This window comes from Chlorocebus sabaeus, chromosome 1 (assembly GCF_047675955.1).
Source record: "Chlorocebus sabaeus isolate Y175 chromosome 1, mChlSab1.0.hap1, whole genome shotgun sequence".
NCBI lineage: Eukaryota > Metazoa > Chordata > Mammalia > Primates > Cercopithecidae > Chlorocebus > Chlorocebus sabaeus.
The window spans coordinates 32211259-32230468 of NC_132904.1; the positions used below are offsets into that span (position 1 = coordinate 32211259).

Sequence of the window (19210 nt, forward strand, 5' to 3'; positions counted from 1 at the left end):
GAAAGAAAGCAATAAGAAGAATGTTGTAATAATCTAATCGTGAACCTATCACGATTATGTGAATCTAATCGTGTGAATTAGGACAATAGAACAATAAAGAGGGATAGAGGTAGGATGAATTTTGGAAGTAGACTTGGCATGGTTAGTGACATTTTATATATAATGGGTACTGGGAGAGGAATAGACATCAAATGTGATTCTGAGGTTAGTATAACTCATAGAATGATAATATCATTAACTAGCTTAAGGAATGTAAAAGGAGAAGCAGATTTGGTGGATGAAAATAATGAGTTTAATTTGAGAACTGTAGAATTTATGGTGCTTTCACGACATCTAGCTTGAAGTGCATACTATCCATTTGGAGATGTGAATCTAATCTTAGGAGAGAGGTTGGGGAGGAGATATAGATTTAAGATTTATTAGCATAAAGGTGAAATTTGAAGTTATAGGTGAAATAAGATAACCTGTGGAAAGAATGGAACACTTGAAGGAAGACTGCTTAAGAAGAAAGAACCTTGGGTTTCTTCTCCCAGGAGCCAAGACAAAAGAAGAAAGAACCTTGGGAAAAGCCAACATTTTGTGAGTGGTGTGTGTGTGTGTGTGTGAGAGAGAGAGAGAGAGAGAGACAGAGGAGAGGGGTGTGTGTGTGTATGTGTGTATGTGTGTGTTTGGGGGCAGGAGGGGAGAGGGAGCCAGTAAGAAAGGTAGGAGGATAAAGAGAGAGTACTAGCATGGAAGTCAAGAAAGGAAGCTGTTTCAAGAACAGAGTAGTCAACATGGTCAAATGTTACAGAGCTGTTAAATGGTGTGAGACTTGGAAAAAATCCTTTTGCTAATTTTCAGGTGATGCTTGAGAAAACAGTAGAACAATGAGGGCAGAAGTCAGGCTATTAAGGAGTGATAGGAGGTTAGAATTTGAAAGTAGCAAGTATAGACTTTATTTTAAGGAATGAGAAAGACAGGGCCAGGCTTGGTGGCTCACGCCTGTAATCCCAGCACTTTGGGAGGCTGAGGCGGGCAGATCACAGGGTCAGGAGTTCCAGACCGGCCTGGCCAACATAGTGAAACTCCATCTCTACTAAAAACACAAAAATTAGCTGGGCGTGTTGGTGCAAGCCTGTAAGCCCAGCTGCTCGGGAGGCTGAGGCAGAAGAATCGCTTGAACCTAGGAGGCGGAGGTTGCAATGAGCCAAGATCACGCCACTGCACTCCAGCCTGGGCAACACAGCGAGACTCCCTCTTAAAAAAAAAAAAGGTGAGAGGGACAGAGGAACTGGGTCAAAGAGGAAAAATATTGGGAATATGAGTAGAGCATATTCGTAGGCTGATGAGAAGATGCTGATGTAGTGTGAGAGGCAGAAGGAAAGAGAAAATTTCAAGAATTAGGATGAAGGGAGATAGGAGAGGAAGGAGTAAAGAACACATGGAAAGTTTAGCCTTGGAGAAGAAATGCCTTGCAGAGATAGATTTAGAGATGATTAAAAATAGGTGAAATGAACAGAAAGTAACATGAGTTTACATCTACTGGCCTCTGTATAGGGCTTTATAGAGGAATATTAATTATAAAAATATTAGGAATAGTAATTATAGTATTTATAGTAAGGAATATTACAAACAGTGGTGGAAACTGTGGTAGGAGTTTTAAAACTATTCAAGAGAAACTTTTATAAGAAACTTTTAAAACTTTTATAAAACCACAAATATGCCTTTCCATGACAAAAGGATATTTTTCTCCTCAGTGGAACTTACCTTGTCTCATATTTGAGACTTCTGTGAGAGTACTTCTTTCCCCCAAAATAAAGATTATGAAATTTTATAGGGAGTGAAAGTCTAATTTATAGATATAAATATCCAGCTGACATGTTAGTTTCTATGGTACCACTTAGTGCTTAGTATTCATCTAGTGGAATTCAAATCTGTATATGCAATTTGTAACAAGAAAATTAAACTTTAAGAAAACAATGAAAGTATAATGTTTGTAGAATGTAAAACTCATAAGTTCTTATTTATGAATTTAATTTTTTGGGTTTTTTTAATGAATTTAAATAAATTTGTTTTATGTGATGAGGTAGTTTAATGTTGTCATTAAGGACACAGTCCTTAGATTTAACTTTGGAATTAAATCCTCACTGCCATTTTGTATCTGCTTGATCTGGGACAAGTTACTTAACTTCTGTGAGCCTCACATTTCTTACCTGTAAATTGGGCATAATAATACCTCAGCGTTTTGATGAGTATGCAATTATGCTTATTAAGTAGTCAGCCCAATCCAATAAATGGTAGCTCTTAATATTAATAATGACTTTGTGATTGTTTTGATTCTTTGACTATTTCCTGAAACTTTCATTAATGAAATATTTTCAGACAAAACATGTTTATATACTTGATATACTTGTTTATTCTGGTTACATTTTATAACAGGCTGAAGAACTTAATGGAGAAATTAATAAGATTAAAAATGAATTATCATCCCTTAAAGAAACTCATATTAAGTTACAAGAACATTATAACAAATTATGCAATCAAAAAACTTTTGAGGAAGACAAAAAGTTTCAGGTAAAATTTAAGTATGTTGTGGGGTACAGACTATCAAAGAAATTAAGACTGTCACTATGATTTTTTTCCCTGTTTTATACTTTAAGTTTCTCAACTTTAAAAAAGTGAGTATGTGCATGTGGTCTCTAATACATTTTTAGTTAATTTTTGTATACAGCATGACATAAGGATTGAAGGTCATTTTTGTATATGAATTTCCAATTGTCCCAGCACAAATATACGTCGAAAATACTATTTTCTCTCCCACTGTACCTTAGTACTTTCTTTGAAAATTAGTTGATCAAATATGTGTGGACCTATTTCTGGACTCTTTATTATGATCCATTGATTATATGTCTATACTTAAGCCAATACAACACTGTCTTTATTAATGTAGCTTTTAAAGAAGCTATAAAACATAGCTAAGTCCTTCAATATTGTTCTTTTTCCAAAAACAGTTTTTTGCTATTCTAAGTCCTATATTTTCTTATCACTTTTAGAATCAGTGTCTCAATTGCTGTTTTAAAAGTCTGTGGGGTTTTGTTTGGCATTGAGTCTTCCAGTCGATGAACGTGGTATAGCTTCCGTTTATTTGGATATTTTTAAATGTCTCTCAGAAGTGTTTCATAGTTTTTATCATATAGGTCTTGGAAATTTTAGGTTAAATTTATTCCTAGATATTTTGTCTTGGGATCCTAATGTAAACAGTATTTAAAATTTTTATAATTGTTAATTGCTTATATATACAAGTACATTTTTTTGAGACAAGGTCTTACTATGTTGTCCAGGCTGTACATGAACTCCTGGGCTCAAGTGATCCTCCCACTTCAGCCTCCTGAGTAGCTGGGATTACAGGGATGAACTGCCATGCCCAGCTTAGAAGTACAATTGGTTTTTGTATATTGACCTCATTCTTAAATTAAGTTATTGTTATAATAGTTGTTTTTGTTGAACTTTGGGAGTTTCTATAATATATGATCATGTTGTCTGCAAGTTTAAGACAGTTTTACTTTATTTCTAAAACTCTGTATACATTTTCTTTTTCTCAATGTATGCACTAGCTAGGACCCTCTAATGCTGAATAACAATTGTGAGAGTGGGCATGCTTGCCTTGTTTCTCATCTTAAATGGAGACTAGTCTTTCACCATTTCTTATCAATTTAGCTATATGTTTTTGTTTATACTCTTTATCAGTTTGAGAAAGTTTCCTTTCATATCTGGTTTGCTGAGCTTTTATCACAAATGAGTTTTTATCATGAATGGACATTAAATTTTGTCAAATGCTTTTTTCTGTGTCTATTATGATTGTTTTTCTTATTCTTTTCATATAATTACATCAATTGATTTCTAGGTGTTAAAATATTCTTGCATTCCTGGGATAAACTTGAGTTAGTCATAATATATATATTTTTTATATATGACTGGACTTAAATTGCTACTGTTTTGTTAAGGATTTTGTATTGATGCGGAATGTGGATCTATAAGTTTTGTTTGTTTTTTCTTTGCAATCTTTGAACTGGTTTTTGTATCAAGAGTAATACTGGTCAAGTAAACTCAGTTGGAATATATTCCTTTCAATGTGTAGAGTTGGTATGATTTCTTTATTGAATGTTAGGTTGAATTCACCAGTGGAGCTATGTAGACTTTCTTGGTGGGAATATTTTAAATAACAAATTCAGTATTTAAATTATTTACAGGGCTATTCAGATTCTCATTTCTTCTTATGTTGGTGTGCAGGAAAGAGTTAACATAGCACCCCTATGAATGCTGTACTTAGAAAGTCCAGCTAGTAAAGCTGGCCCCTGGCTGATGCCTGGAAACTTGAATTTTGGGGGGATTCTCACCATTTCCTGACAAGAGTGGCTCACTGTACCTAAACTGTTAGTACAAACAATGTGGTTTATTTTGAACAACAACTCTTCCTGGGATTCTAGAGTTTTGGCACATGCTAGATAGAGGGTACCTGCATGAACAGCACCCTCCCCCAAAAAACTTTGGGCACTGAGTCTCTAATGAACTTCCCTGGTAGACAGCAATTCACATATGTTGTCACAATTAAATGCTGTAGGGAGTTAAGCTTGTCTTATGTGACTCTACTAGAAGATGACCTTTGGAAGTCTGGTTTCCTCCAGACTGCAACTCATGTGCCTTTTTCTTTACCTGTTTTTCTTTGTATTATTTCTGTATAATAAATCTTAGCTGTGTGTATGGGTATATATTGAGTCCTATGAGTCCTCCTAATGAAACTGATTTTGGGTGTTGTGGGACCCCTAAAAGAGCCAGTTTGAGTACTTTTTATCTTTCAAAGAACTTGTCCTTTTCATAAGTCATCAAATTTATTGGCTAGGGTTGCTCATAATATTCTCTTATTATTTAGTCTTCTAGGATCAAATTGATGTCCCTCTGTCATTCTTGGTATTGGTAATTTATATCTTCTCTCTCTCGCTCTCTTTTTTTTCTTGATCATTTTAGTTAGAAGTTTTCAGTTTTATTGATACCTTTTCAAAGAATCAGGTTTTGGGCCAGGTACAGTGGCTCACTCGGGAGACTGAGACAGGGGAATCCCTTGAACCTGAGAGGCGGAGATTGCAGTGAGCCGAGATCATGCCAGTGCACTCCAGCCTGACGACAGAGTGAGACTCCGTCTCAGGAAAAAACAAAAACAAAAAACAAAACAAAACAAAAAAACAAAACAGGTTTTGGTTTCATTCCTTTCTCTGCCATGTTTATTTGCTATTTCACTGATTTTTGCTATTAATTATCTTATTTCCTTTACTCTGCTTACTTTGAGTTTAAATTGGTTTTCTTCTAGCTGCTTAAACTTGAAACATAGATTATTTGCCTTTTTTCTTTTCTAATATAAGCACTTAAAGCTATAACATTTCCTCTTAGTGCTGCTTTGGTTCCATCCCACAAATTATGATATGTAGTTTTCTCATTTTCCATTCAGTTAAAAAAACTATATATATACACACACACACATATATATATGTATTTTAGTAAAGTATATACAACATACACACACACATATAAACATGAAGGAAAAACTGACAGAACTGAAAAGAGAAAGATAAATTCACAGTTATAATTAAAGATTTTCACATTCTTCTCCCACTAATTGATAGAACAAGTATACACATACACACACACACACACACACACACGCACACAGTCTGTCAGGATAGAGAAGACTTGGACAATACCAACCAACTTGACCTAATTGACATTTATAAAACAATCCACCAACTGGCTGGGCGCGGTGGCTCACACCTGTAATCCCAGCACTTTGGGAGTCTGAGGCAGGTGGATTGCCTGAGCTCAGGAGTTCAAGATCACCCTGGGCAACATGGCGAAAGCCCACCTCTGTTAAAACAGAAAAAATTAGCCAGGAATGGTGGCACACGCCTGTAGTCCCAGCTACTTGAGAGGCTAAGGCATGAGAATTGCTTGAGCCTCGGAGGTAGAGGTTTCAGTGAGCCAAGATGGCGCCACTGCACCCCAGCTTGGACTACAGAGTGAGACTCCGTTTCAAACAAAACAAACAACAAAAATAAACATTCCACCAACCAACAGCAGAACACACATTCACTTCAGCAGCACATGAAATATTCACCAAGGTAGACAATACACTTGGCCAAAATATAAGTCTTAGTACATTTAAAAGGATTAAAGTCTTAACTAGAATGTTCCCTGACCACAACTAAATTAAATTTGAAGTCATTAACAGAAATATATTTGGAAAATTCTCAAATTTTTGAAAGTTTAACAACATATTTCCAATGGGTCATACTCATACTCATACCCATGGGTCAGAGAAGACCTCACAAGAGAAATCTTAAAACATTTTGAGCATGGGCAACATGGCAAAACCCCATTTATGTCTATCTATCTATCTATCTATCTATCTATCTATCTATCTATCTATCTATCTATCTATCTGCCTGCCTGCCTATATGTCTATCGAAAGAGAGAAACAGGGTCTTGCTCTGTCACCCAGGCTGGAGTGTAGTGGTGTGATCACACCTCACTGCAGCCTCAATCTGCCAGGCCTAAGCAGTTCTCCCACCTCAGCCTGACTATAGGTGCACACCACCACACCAGCTAGCTTGCTTCTTTCTCCTCCTCTTTCTTTCCTTCCTTCCTTCCTTCCTTCCTTCCTTCCTTCCTTCCTTCCTTCCTTCCTTCCTTCCTTCCTTCCTTCCTTCCTTCCTTCCTTCCCTCCCTCCCTCCCTCCCTCTCTCTCTCTCTTTCTTTTTCTTTCTTTCTTTCTTTTCTTTCTCTTTCTTTCTTTTCTTTCTTTCTTTCCTTCCTTCTTTCTCTTTCCTTCCTTCCCTCCTTTCTCTCTTTCTCTTTTTCTTTCTTTTTCTTTCTCTCTCACCTTCTCTCTGTCTTCCTCTCTCTGTCTCTCCTTTCCTTCCCTCCCTCCCTCCCTCCCTCCCTCCCTCCCTCCCTCCCTCCTTCCTTCCTTCCTTCCTTCCTTCCTTCCTTCCTTCCTTCCTTCCTTCCTTCCTTCCTTCCTTCCTTTCCTTCCTTTCCTTCCTTTCCTTCCTTTCTTTCTTGATGAGGTTTCACCATGTTGCCCAGGCTCAAAATATTTTAGGATTTTTTTTGTGGTGCCTCCTCTGACCCATAGGTATGAGTATCACCCATTGGAAATATGTTGTTTAATTTCCAAACATTTGAGAAAATTCCAAATATCTTCCTATTAATGATTTCAAATTTAATTTGGTTTTGGTCAGGGAACATTCTAGGTAAGACTTTAATCCTTTTAAATGAACTGAGACCTATTTTTTGGCCAAGTGTATTGTCTACCTTGGTGAATATTTCATGTGCTGTTGAAGAGAATGTGTGTTCTGCTGTTGGTTGGTGGAATGTTTTATAAATGTCAATTAGGTCAAGTTGGTTGGTATTGTCCAAGTCTGCTCTATCCTTACAGATTGTGTGTGTATGTGTGTAATCTATCAATTAGTGGAAGAAGAATGTTGAAATCTTTAATCATAACTGTGAACTTATCTTTCTCTTTTCAGTTCAGTCAGTTTTTGCTTCATGTGTTTGTAAGTCCTGTTATTAGGTATATGATTTATGATTGTTATGACACATTTATTATTGTTCTGATTTCCTGATTGACCTTTTTATCATTATGAAATATCCATATTTGTCCTAGTAATATCACTTGTCTTAAGGTGTGTTTTGTCTGATAATAATATAGCTATTTCATCTTTCGATTAACATTTGCATTATATATCTTTTTTCATCTTGTTACTTTTTTATGGGAGTAGTCATATTTCCTTTTCTTATGTTGAATTTTTACATGAGGAAATATTTAATGTTCTCTTTTTTTGAGAACTATTGATTGTATTTTGTTATTGTAGTAAAATGTATACATTGCTATTTTAACCATTTTTATGTGTATAGTTCAGTGGCATTAAGTACATTCAGAAGTGGGCATGATTATGTACCAATAAAATTATATTTACAGAAACAGTTGGGTGTGGTGGCTCATGCTTGTAATCTCAGCATTTTGGGAGGTTGAGCCAAGTGGATCACTTGAGGTGAGGAGTTCGAGACTAGCCTGCCCAACGTGGTGAAACCCCATCTCTACCAAAATACGAAAATTAGCCGGGTGTGGTGATTTGCGCCTGTGGTCTCAGCTACTTGGGAGGCTGAGGCAGGAGAATCACTTGAACCCAGGAGGTGGAGGTTGCAGTGAGCTAAGATCTACCACTGCACTCCAGCCTGGGCAACAGAGCGAGACTCCATCTCCCTCCCCACCACCCCCCGCCCAAAAAAAAACCAGGCAGCAGGCTGCATTTGGCCCTTTGACTGTAGTTTGCCAATCCTTGTTCTAGAGTTTAATTTATCATGTATACTTTCCAATAATATTATACCAAGGTTTATGATAAGTTAAGAAACTTACAATACTACATTATCATTTTCTCCTTCCTGTCCTTTGTGTTATCATACATTTTACTTCTATATGTTATAAAACTCACCATATATTATTTATTTCAAAGAATTATCTGATAAAGAAAATTAAAAATGAGATAAAGTATCTTTTATATTCACCACCACTTTTACCTCTTCTGTCACTCTTTATTCCTTTGTTTAGATCCATGTGTCCACCTGGTATATTTCTTCAACCTGAAGAACTACCTTTTAACGTAGTTCTTTAACGTAATGTGTGTGTGTGTGTGTGCATATCTGCTGGAAGGAATTCTCTCAGCTTTTGTCTGAAAAGGTGGTTTATTTCTCCTTAATTTTAAAGAATATTTTCACTGGATATAAAATTCTAGATGGATAATTTTTCTTTCATTAATTTTAAGATGCCATCCCAATTTTTTTTTCCTTGCATTGCTTCTGGCAAGAGGTCTATGACAATTCTGATATTTCTAACCCATCTCTGTAAGTGTCTTTATATCTCTGGTTGCTTTTAAGATTTTTCCTTCATGTCTGTTTTCAAGTAGTTTGATTATGATATACCTTGGTATGGTTTTCTTGGTGCATATCTTGCTTGGAATTTATTAAATTTCTTTGCTATATATAGTTTTCATTAAATTTGGAAAAGTTTTGATCATTTCTTCAATTATTATTTTTCTGTCCCCTTCGTCTGCTTTCTGGGACTTCAGTTACACATGTTAGACTGCTTAATACTGTCCCACAGGTTACTGAGGCTCTGTTGCATATTTTTTCAGTCTTTTTTTCCCTCTCTGCTTCAGTTGGGATTGTTTCTGTTGTTATGTCCTGAAGTTCATTTATAATTCTTTTTTAAATGTCTAATCTGCTATTAAGCCTATTCAGTGAGTTTTTAATTTTATTTACTGTAAGTTTCATCTCTAGAATTTCCATTTGGTTCATTTTTTTCTTTTGGGATTTAAAATTTTTCTCTTCATTATGTTTGTATCATTGTCCTTTAAATCCTTGAACATTTGTAATAGCTGTTTTAAAGTTCCTTTGCTAATTCTATTAGCGCTGTCATTTCTGTATTTGTTTTTATTACATTATAAAAAGTGACATAAGCAGGTAACATTTTCCTGCTTCTCTACCTGTCTAGTAAATTTTTTATTGTATTAGAACATTTTGAATTTTACATTGCTGATTGCTAGATTTTGCTATCTTTATTTCAAGAATGTCAAAGTTTCGCAGGAGGTTAAGTTACTTGCTGATAAGCTTCATCATTTTGAGGCTTAGTTTTAAACTTATGGAAGCATCTAGAATAGCCCTTAACTCTATGGCTACTTCATACCTGCTAGAAAGGCATGATCTGCTGGGGGTCTCTACAAAATGTCCCAGGTATTCAGTAAGTTTGTTCCTGTCTGGCTTGTTGGAACTCAAAGTTTACCTAGACCTGTGGGAGCTCTGGAAATTGCTCAGCTTGTGGCTCCCCTGTATGTCTTCATGGACTTTTACTCCTCACATGTCCCACTTAATATTCAGCAACAGATTAAATAGCAGATGTCTAGAGCTCTTTTTCTGGGTAGCTCCTTCATCTTCAGTACATTGCCTCACAAATGACAGCCAGTTTAGTCTCTTTAACTTCTGATGTCTGTCTTCTCAACTCAGACCATCTTGCTTTGCAAGAGTGCCCCTTCCTTGTGCTGTGGTGTAGAAAGTGTCTAGGTAGTAAGCCTGAGTAATCATAGGGTTCATCTCACTTTTTCCTCTTTCTCTCAGAGAACACAGTTTTCCCTGTTTGTAGTTCATTGTCTGAAAACTGTTGTTTCATACACTATATCTAGTTTTCTAGCTATTTACAGTGGGAAGGCAAGTCAAGTACTCTGGTATGGCTGGAAATCTACATTTTAAAAATCATGTAATATACGTTCTGGGGAAGTATACTATTTTTAAAGAGCTCTGTAATTAGTCCTTAAAGCAGATATTTTTATTTTTATAATATACATGTCTTTAATAAAGTAGATATTCTTAATACATGTGCTTGCTAACATTCATTTAATTAATTTTATCTGTGTACATATTCAATAAATATTTATTGACTATTGTCTGTGTCATATACAGTGGAAAATTATAGGAAAACAGTAAAAAACACATGGCGTTTCAAGGAATTTCCAATTTGTAGAAGAAACAGGTTAAAAAGTAATTGCAGTGTAGTGTGAAAAGTACTTAAAGCAACATATTCAGAGTAAGAGTAGTGGCACAAAGGAAGGAGAGATCAACTCTATTTAGATGAGGAGGGGCTGCTCAAGGCAGACCTCACACAGTAGGAGAATTTTTAGCTGAGTTGACAAAAATAAGAAATTTCCAGACAGAGATAACATTTCAAGTATGTGGAATAATATAGGCAAACAGAAATGTGTAATATCATTATTCAATATAGAAACTAGAAGTAGTTTGGAATAGTTGCAAATATAGGATGCTGGCAATGCAATAAGTAGCAGAAACAGTTGAAAAAGGCAGAAGACAGACTAAAGAGGGCACGTTGTCCATTCATAGAAGTTTATTCTTGACTCTTTGAACTTTGGGCTTCAAAGCAAGGGAGTGAAATGATCAGATTTACCTTGCAGAAAGATCATTTTATTGATGATGTGATAGACTAGAGTGGGACAAAACTAAAGACACATAGACCAGCTTGGAGAACATGGCAGTAGTCCAGCCAGGAGATATATATTATCGTTTTAATATTCATTAATACAACATAGCTTGAGAGTGATAAATGGCAAGTAATTCATACACCCTCTGATTCCTTATAGCAATAAATATAGACTTGCATTCATAAATAAATCTTTCAGCATCCATTCACTTTCAAATTAAAAGTAGCTTGTTAATCATTTCATAAGTCATATATTTTCATTTTAGGAAATGTAGACAGTATAGAAACTTTAAAAGAAGAAAGTGAAGATCATGCAGTCTCACCACCTAGAAGAAGTGATTGCTAAGATTTTGGTATGCAAACTTCCAGATGTTTTTCTGTACATGTGTTCATCTGGAGACAAGCACACCTAGATACTCATGTATGTGCACTTAAAAAATTAATATACTTACTGTGATGTTTTGTAGCCTTTTTCATTTACAAATTTGCCATTTTAACCATTTTCAAGTGGTTATACTTAAAATTACAATTCAGTGGCATTAATTACATTTTCAGTGTTATACAATTATTACTATCTACTTTCAAAAGTTTTTCATCACTTCAAACAAGAACTTGGTAACTAAAAAGCGTAAATCCCCATTACCCCCTCTCCTCAGCTATTAGTAACTTCTAGTCTACTTTCTGACTCTATGAATTTGCCTATTCTCTATATTTTATGTAAGTGGAATCATACACTATTTGTCCTTTTTGTTTGGCTTATTAACACGATGTTTTCAAGGTTCATCTGTTTGTAGGATGTATCAGAATTTAATTCCTTTTTATGTGGAATAATATTCCATTGTATGGATGTATCACGTTTTGTTTATCCATGCATCTGTTGATGGATACATGGATTGTTTCCACTCTTTGACTAGTGCGAATAATGCTGTTATGAACATTAGCATCTATTGGAGTCCATGTTTTCAGTTCTTTGGGGTATATACCTAGTAGTAGAATTGCTGGGTCCTGTGATAATTCTTTTTATTTATTTATTTATTTTTATTATGCTTTAAGTTCTAGGGTACATGTGCACAACGTGCAGGTTTGTTACATATGTATATATGTGCCATGTTGGTTTGCTGCACCCATTAACTCATCATTTACATAAGGTATTTCTCCTAATGCTCTCCTTCCCCCCTGCCCTGACAGGCCCCGGTGTGTGATGTTCCTTGCCCTGTGTCCAAGGGTTCTCATTGTTCAATTCCCACCTATGAATGAGAACATGTGGTGTTTGGTTTTCTGTCCTTGTGATGGTTTGCTCAGAATGATGGTTTCCACCTTCATCCATGCCCCTACAAAGGACAAGAACTCATCCGTTTTTATGACTGCATAGTATTCCATGGTGTATATGTGCCACATTTTCTTAATCCAGTCTATCATTGATGGACATTTGGGTTGGTTCCAAGTCTTTGCTATTGTGAATAGTGTCACAACAAACATACATGTGCATGTGTCTTTATGGTAACATGATTTATAATCCTTTGGGTATATATCTAGTAGTGGAATCACTGGGTCAAATGGTATTTCTAGTTCTAGATCCTTGAGGAATGGTAATTCTATATTTAACTTTTTGAGGAACTGCTAAAAAGTTTTACTAAATAGTGGATATCTTTCTAAGTCCATAAAAAATAGATCTACATCACAGTTTCCATTGTGTGACTAGGACATGCTGTAATTAATCTATCCACTGCCCTATTGGGCATCCTTGTACAAATGTCTTTGTGTATGTTTGTGACTATTTCTAGGATAGACTTCAAGAAATGGTATTGCTGGGTCAAAGAGCTTTCTCACTTACAATTTTTTTTTTTTTTTTTTTTTTTTTGGAGATGGAGTCTTGCTCTGTCACCCAGGCTGAAGTATAATGGCACCATCTCAGCTCACTGCAACCTCCACCTCCCAGGTTCAAGCGATTCTCCTGCCTCAGCCTCCCGGGTAGCTGGGACTACAGGCGCATGCCACCACGCCCTGCTAATTTTTTTTATTTTATTTTAATAGATATGAGGTTTCACCGTATTAGCCAAGATGGTTTCAATCTCCTCACCTTGTGATCCGCCCACTTCGGCCTCCCAAAGTGCTGGGATCACAGGCATGCACCACTGCGCCCTGCCCTCTCACTTACAATTTTTGACACATATTGCCAGATTGCTTTCCGGAAAGGTTGTACCAGTTTATAGTCCTACCAACCATGTATATGAGTACCTGTCTTCTCCAACCTTCTTAATGCTTCATCAGTTTTAATTTGCATTTTTGTTTTATTAAACATATTTTATGTGTTTATCAGTTATATTCCTTTTGTGTTAGTTTATATGTTCCCATTTGCAATTAAATATGCTTAAGTCCCTCCCATTTTAAAAAGTAAACAAATAATAGAAGGCCGGGCGCGGTGGCTCAAGCCTGTAATCCCAGCACTTTGGGAGGCCGAGACGGGCGGATCATGAGGTCCGGAGATCGAGACCATCCTGGCTAACACGGTGAAACCCCGTCTCTACTAAAAAAAATACCAAAAAAACTAGCCAGGCGTGGTGGCGGGCGCCTGTAGTCCCAGCTACTCGGGAGGCTGAGGCAGGAGAATGGCGTAAACCCGGGAGGCGGAGCTTGCAGTGAACTGAGATCTGGCCACTGCACTCCAGCCTGGGTGACAGAGCGAGACTCCGTCTCAAAAAAAAAAAAAAAAAAAAAAAAAAAACACAAATAATAGAAATACTTTTGATCTCACACCCATTTCTAAATACCCTAAGTGTCTTCTTTGTAGAGCAAAGTTTCTTGAAAGATTGGTTTAAACTCATACTTCTTGCTTTCTTACTTCCCATTTATCCTTCAACATAGGGCAGTCTGGGCTGGGCATGGTGGCTCATGCGTGTAAGTAATCCCAGCACTTTTGGGGGCCAAGGCAGGTGAATTGCTTGAGTGCAGGAGTTCAAGACCAGCCTGGGGAACATAGTGAGACCTTTGTCTCACTATTCCGTGAAAAGTCAGTGGTAGTCTGATGGGAATAGCATTGAATCTATAATTTTTTTAAAAAAATTAGCTGGGCATGGCAGTACACACTGGTGGTCCCAGCTACTTGGGAGACTGAGGTAGGAGGAGCACTTGAACCTGGGAAGCTGAGACTACCGTGAGCCATGATCACACCAATGCGCTCCAGCCTGGAGGACTGAGGGAGACCCTGTCACAAAAACAAACAAATCAAAACATAGGGCAGTCTGGCTTTGCCCCTTTACTCCATAAAATGGATATTATGGCCAGGCGCGGTGGCTCACGCCTGTAATCCCAGCACTTTGGGAGCCAGAGACGGGTGGATCACGAGGTCAGGAATTCAAGAACAGCCTGGCCAACATGGTGAAACCCTGTCTCTACTAAAAATACAAAAATCAGTCAGATGTGGTGGCACGCCTGTAATCCCCGCTACTCGGGAGACTGAGGCAGGAGAATCGCTTGAAACTGGAAGGCAGAGGTTGCAATGAGCTATCACACCACTGCACTCCAGCCTGAGTGAAAGAGCAAAACTCTGTCTCAAAAATAAAAATAAATTAAAAAATAAAATAAAATAAAATGGATATTGCATCCAGTCCCTTTGGATATTACACTTTTCAGTCCCTTCAAAGCATTTGATACTATTTCTTTCTTGAATTCTCTTTTCCTTTTCTTCTATTTCTTTCATCTGATTTTTTTTCTTTACCTCTCAGGCCACGTTTTTATGGTGGTAAGAATAATAACTATTATAATAATAGTTATAGCATTAATTGGGCAACTATCCACTATGTGTATTATATACATAATTTAATCTTTACAGCATCCCTCCCGCCCCGCCCAAGTGGGCTATGCCCTAGAGGTTCTTTCTTTCTTTCTTTTTTTTTTTAATTTTATTTTACTTTAAGTTCCGGGATACATGTGGAGAATGTGCAGGCTTGTTACATAGTTATACGTGTGCCATGGTGGTCTGCTGTACCTATCAACCCGTCACCTAGGTTTTAAGCCCCACATGCATTAGCTATTTGTCCTGATGCTCTCCCTCCCCTTGCTGCCCCCTACCCAGACAGGCCCCAGTGTGTGTTATTCCCCTTCCTGTCCCCTTCACGTCTCTTGTTAGCTGTATTCCTAGGTATTTTATTATCTTTGTAGCAATTGTGAATGGGAGTTAATTCATGATTTGGCTCTCTGCTTGTCTATTGTTGGCATATAGGAATGCTTGTGTTCTTTGCACATTGATTTTTGTCTTTACAGCATTTTTGTTGTAGATGAGAAAACAGCCTCACAGAGTGTAAATATTGTTGTAGTCAGCCTCTAAAATGGCCTGTAGTGATTCCCACCTCCTGTTACTCATTGCTTCTTTGTAATCCCCTCCACTTGAGTGTGAGCTGGATTAATGACTTGGTTTTAATGAATGGGATATAGTAGAAGTAATACAATGTCACTTCTGAGATTACATTATAAGAAAACTGTGGTTTCTGTCTTGGGTGCATATGTGTTTTTCTTTCTCCCACCCTCCCAACCATCATGAAAAGAAGTCTAAGCTGTCCTGTGAAGAGAGGTCCTGGATGATAAAGACCACTTGGAAGAGAATTTAGTCACCCTAGCCAACAGCTGGCACCAACTGCCAGCTATATGAGTGAGACTCTTCCAGCACCAGTTAAGGCTTCACATGATGGAGCTGTAGATGATAGCTTGATTGGAATCTCAAGAGAGATGCCGAGTCAGAACCATCAAGCCAACCACTCCTGAATTCCTGACCATTGAAACTGTGAGACGTTTGCTGTTGTAAACCACTGCGTTTTAGGATAATTTGGTATAGAGCAATAGCTACTATTAATACAAACTACCACAAGTTTCCTTCTAGGATTTCACAGCTAATAAATATTGAAACCAAAATTTGAACTCATATTAATCCAATCCAAAGTTTCTGGTCTGTTTTTCTCAATCTCTTTTACAATTTTCTCTTTCTTTGCCTCTCCCTTGGAGATTTTCATCAGCGTTTTATCCTTTAGGTTCTTTTCTTCTCAAAATACACTCTCTGTAAGCAGTGTATTTCTTCTTCTCCTCTTCCCCCTCCCTCCCTTCTCCTTCCCTCCTCCTTCTCCTCCCCTTCTTCTTTTCCTCCTTTTCCTCCTTCTTCTTCTCTTTCTCCTCCTTTTTCTCCTCCTTCTGCTTCTTCTGCTCCTTCTTTATCTCCTCCTTCTTCTGCTCCTTCTTCATCTCCTCCTTCTCCTTCTCCTCTTCCTCATTCTCCTCCTCTTTATTCTCCTTCTCCTTTCTTATTCCTTCTCCATTTTTCTTCAACAGGGTCTCCCTCTGTCACCTAGGCTGGAGTGCAGTGGCACAATCATAGCTCACTGCAGCCTCAAACTCCTGAGCTTAACCACCCCTCCTGCCCCAGCCTCCCAAGTAGTTAGGACTACAGGTGTGTGCCACCATACCCAGCTAATTTTTAAAAACATTTTATAGAGATGGGGTCTTGTTATGTCACCCAGGCTGGTCTCAAACTCCTGGCCTCAAGTAATCCTCTCATCTCAGCCTCCCAAAACACTAGGATTACAGGCATGAGCCATTTCACCCGGTCCAACTTGTATATTTTTGGTTGTCATCTGTCTGCCAATGATTTTCAAATCTACATTTATAGCATTTATAGGCCAATTTTCCCATACATCTAAATGAGCATTAGAATCCTAAAAGAAAATTCAGCAAACACCATTCTGGATATTGGCCTTGGGAAATAATTTATGATGAAGTTCTCAAAAGCAGTTGCAACAAAACAAAAATGGACAAGTCAAGCATAATTAAACTAAAGAGCTTCTGCACAGTAAAAAAAAACTATCAACAGAGTAAATAGACAACCCATGCAAACTATGTATCTGACAAAGGTCTAATATCCAGAATCTATAAGGAACTTAAACAACTGAACAAGCAAGAAACAAATAACCTGTTTAAAAAGTGGGCAAAAGACATGAACAGACACTTCTCAAAAGAAGACATACAAGCTGCCAACAAACATGAAAAAATGCTCAACATCACTAATCATCAGAGAAATGCAAATCAACACCACAAAGAGATAACATCTCACACCAGTTGGAATGACTATTAAAAAAAGAAGAGGCTGGGCGCGATGGCTCATGCCTGTGATCCCAGCACATTGAGAGGCCAAGACGAGTGGATCACCTGAGGTCAGGAGTTCAAGACCAAGCTGGCCAACGTAGTGAAACCCTATCTCTACTAAAAGTAAAAAATCAGCTGGGCGCAGCAGCACGTTCCTGTAGTCCCAACTACTCGGGAGGCTGAGGCAGGAGAATCGCTTGAACCCAGGAGGCAGAGGTTGCAGTGAGCTGAGATCGCACCATTGCACTCCAGCCTGGGTGACAAAGTGAGACTTCATCTCAAAAAAAAATAATAAATAAAAATAAGGTCAAAAACAACGGATGCCAACGAGGCTGCAGAGAAAAGGGAAAGCTTATACACTGTTGGTGGGAATGTAAATTAGTTCAGCCATTGTGGAAAGATTGCTCAAAGAACTTCAAACAGAACTACCATTTGACCCAGCAAAACTACTACTGGGTATATAGCCAAAAGAAAATAAATCACTCTACCAAAAAGACACATGTACTTTTATGTTCAATGCAGCACTGTTCACAATAGCAAAGACATGGAATCAACCCAGGTGCCCATCAATAGTGGATTGGATAAAGAAAATGTGGTACATATACACCACGGAATACTACACAGCCATAAAAAAGAATGCAATCATGTCCTTTGCAGCAACATGGATGAAGCTGGAGGCCATTATCTTAAGCAAATTAACGGAGGAACAGAAAACCAAATACCAATTTTCTTATAAGTTGGAACTAAACATTGGGTACTCATGAACATAAAGATAGCAACAATATATCCTGGGAACTACTAGAAGAGGTAGGGAGGGAAGGAGACAATGGTTGAAAAACTATTGAGTACTATGCCCACTACCTGAGTGATGGGATCAATCATACCCCAAACCTCAGCATCATGCAATATAGCCATGTAACCAACCTGTACATGTATACTCTTAATCTAAAAGTTGGAATTATTTAAAAGGCAAAAGTAATAAATAAATACAGGTTCATTGGATATCACCATCTTAATGTATTACTGACTCTTCAAACTCAGCAGGTTCAAACTGAACTCATGATATTTTCCTCCAAATCTACTACTATGCCTGTTTTCTCGCTCAAGGAATGACATCCACCAGTCATCTACTTACCTAATCTGAACTACGGGAGTCAATCTTGACTCACCTTCTCCCTTAGCCTTCACATGCAATCATTGACCAAGTCCTATTAACTGTAGTTCCATAAATCACCAATGGGTTCACAGCTCTTCATCTTTACTGATGTCACCTGGACTGCTGCAGCACTCTCCTGATGCACCACTCTGCCCCATGTGTTCTCTCCCTTTAGTGTTTTTCAGACTTCTAGGTTCAACCTATCAGTGGTTCATGGAAATTAGTTTGGTGGTTTGTGACCAGAATTCTTTTTAAAATGAAATAGCATAGGAAACATTAGTGTGTATAACAGTAGTACTGTTTGATTTGCCTATTGAGTTATAAAACATATTTCTCATTACTGGTTTCCATCAATGACGTTTCAAAAACATTGGTCCCTTTTTTTGTACTACAGCCAAAATGGTCTTTCCAGTCAGATCATGTTATTCACTCCTTGTTTAAAACCCTTCAGTGACTTCTCAGTGTCTTCCTGGTAGAGTTGAAACTCCTTAGCACACTGTGTTAGGCCCTTAATGACCTAGGCCCAGCTTACCTCAAGCATCGTTTCTCTTCATTCTTCTTCCTGCATGTAAGCTCTAGCCAAATGAAATCATAGTTCCATAAATATACTCTCAATCTTGCTAGCTCTTAAGCATTGCTATATACCATTTATTCTTTCTGGAGTGCCTCCTTATCCCCATCTGTGACTCCATATCATACTTCAGGTATGTTTAGCTAACACCTCCTCCAAGAAACCTTCCTTGACTCCCCAAAACAGGGACAGGACTATTCCTGTATGTGCCCATGGTAACCTGTATTTATCCCTATCAGAGCACTTACCACATCCTATTAAAGTTACCTGTTAC

At 37.6% G+C, this 19210-nt stretch overlaps 1 protein-coding gene across 1 annotated transcript in view; it reads left to right on the top strand.

Moving 5' to 3' along the window:
- Nucleotides 1-19210, top strand: part of CCDC73 (coiled-coil domain containing 73) — a 170649-nt gene that overhangs the window by 137950 nt on the left and 13489 nt on the right. The window contains exon 14 of the mRNA XM_037999541.2: nt 2422-2556. Within this exon, the coding sequence (XP_037855469.2) occupies nt 2422-2556 (135 nt within the window). The remainder of the gene's footprint in view (nt 1-2421; nt 2557-19210) is intronic.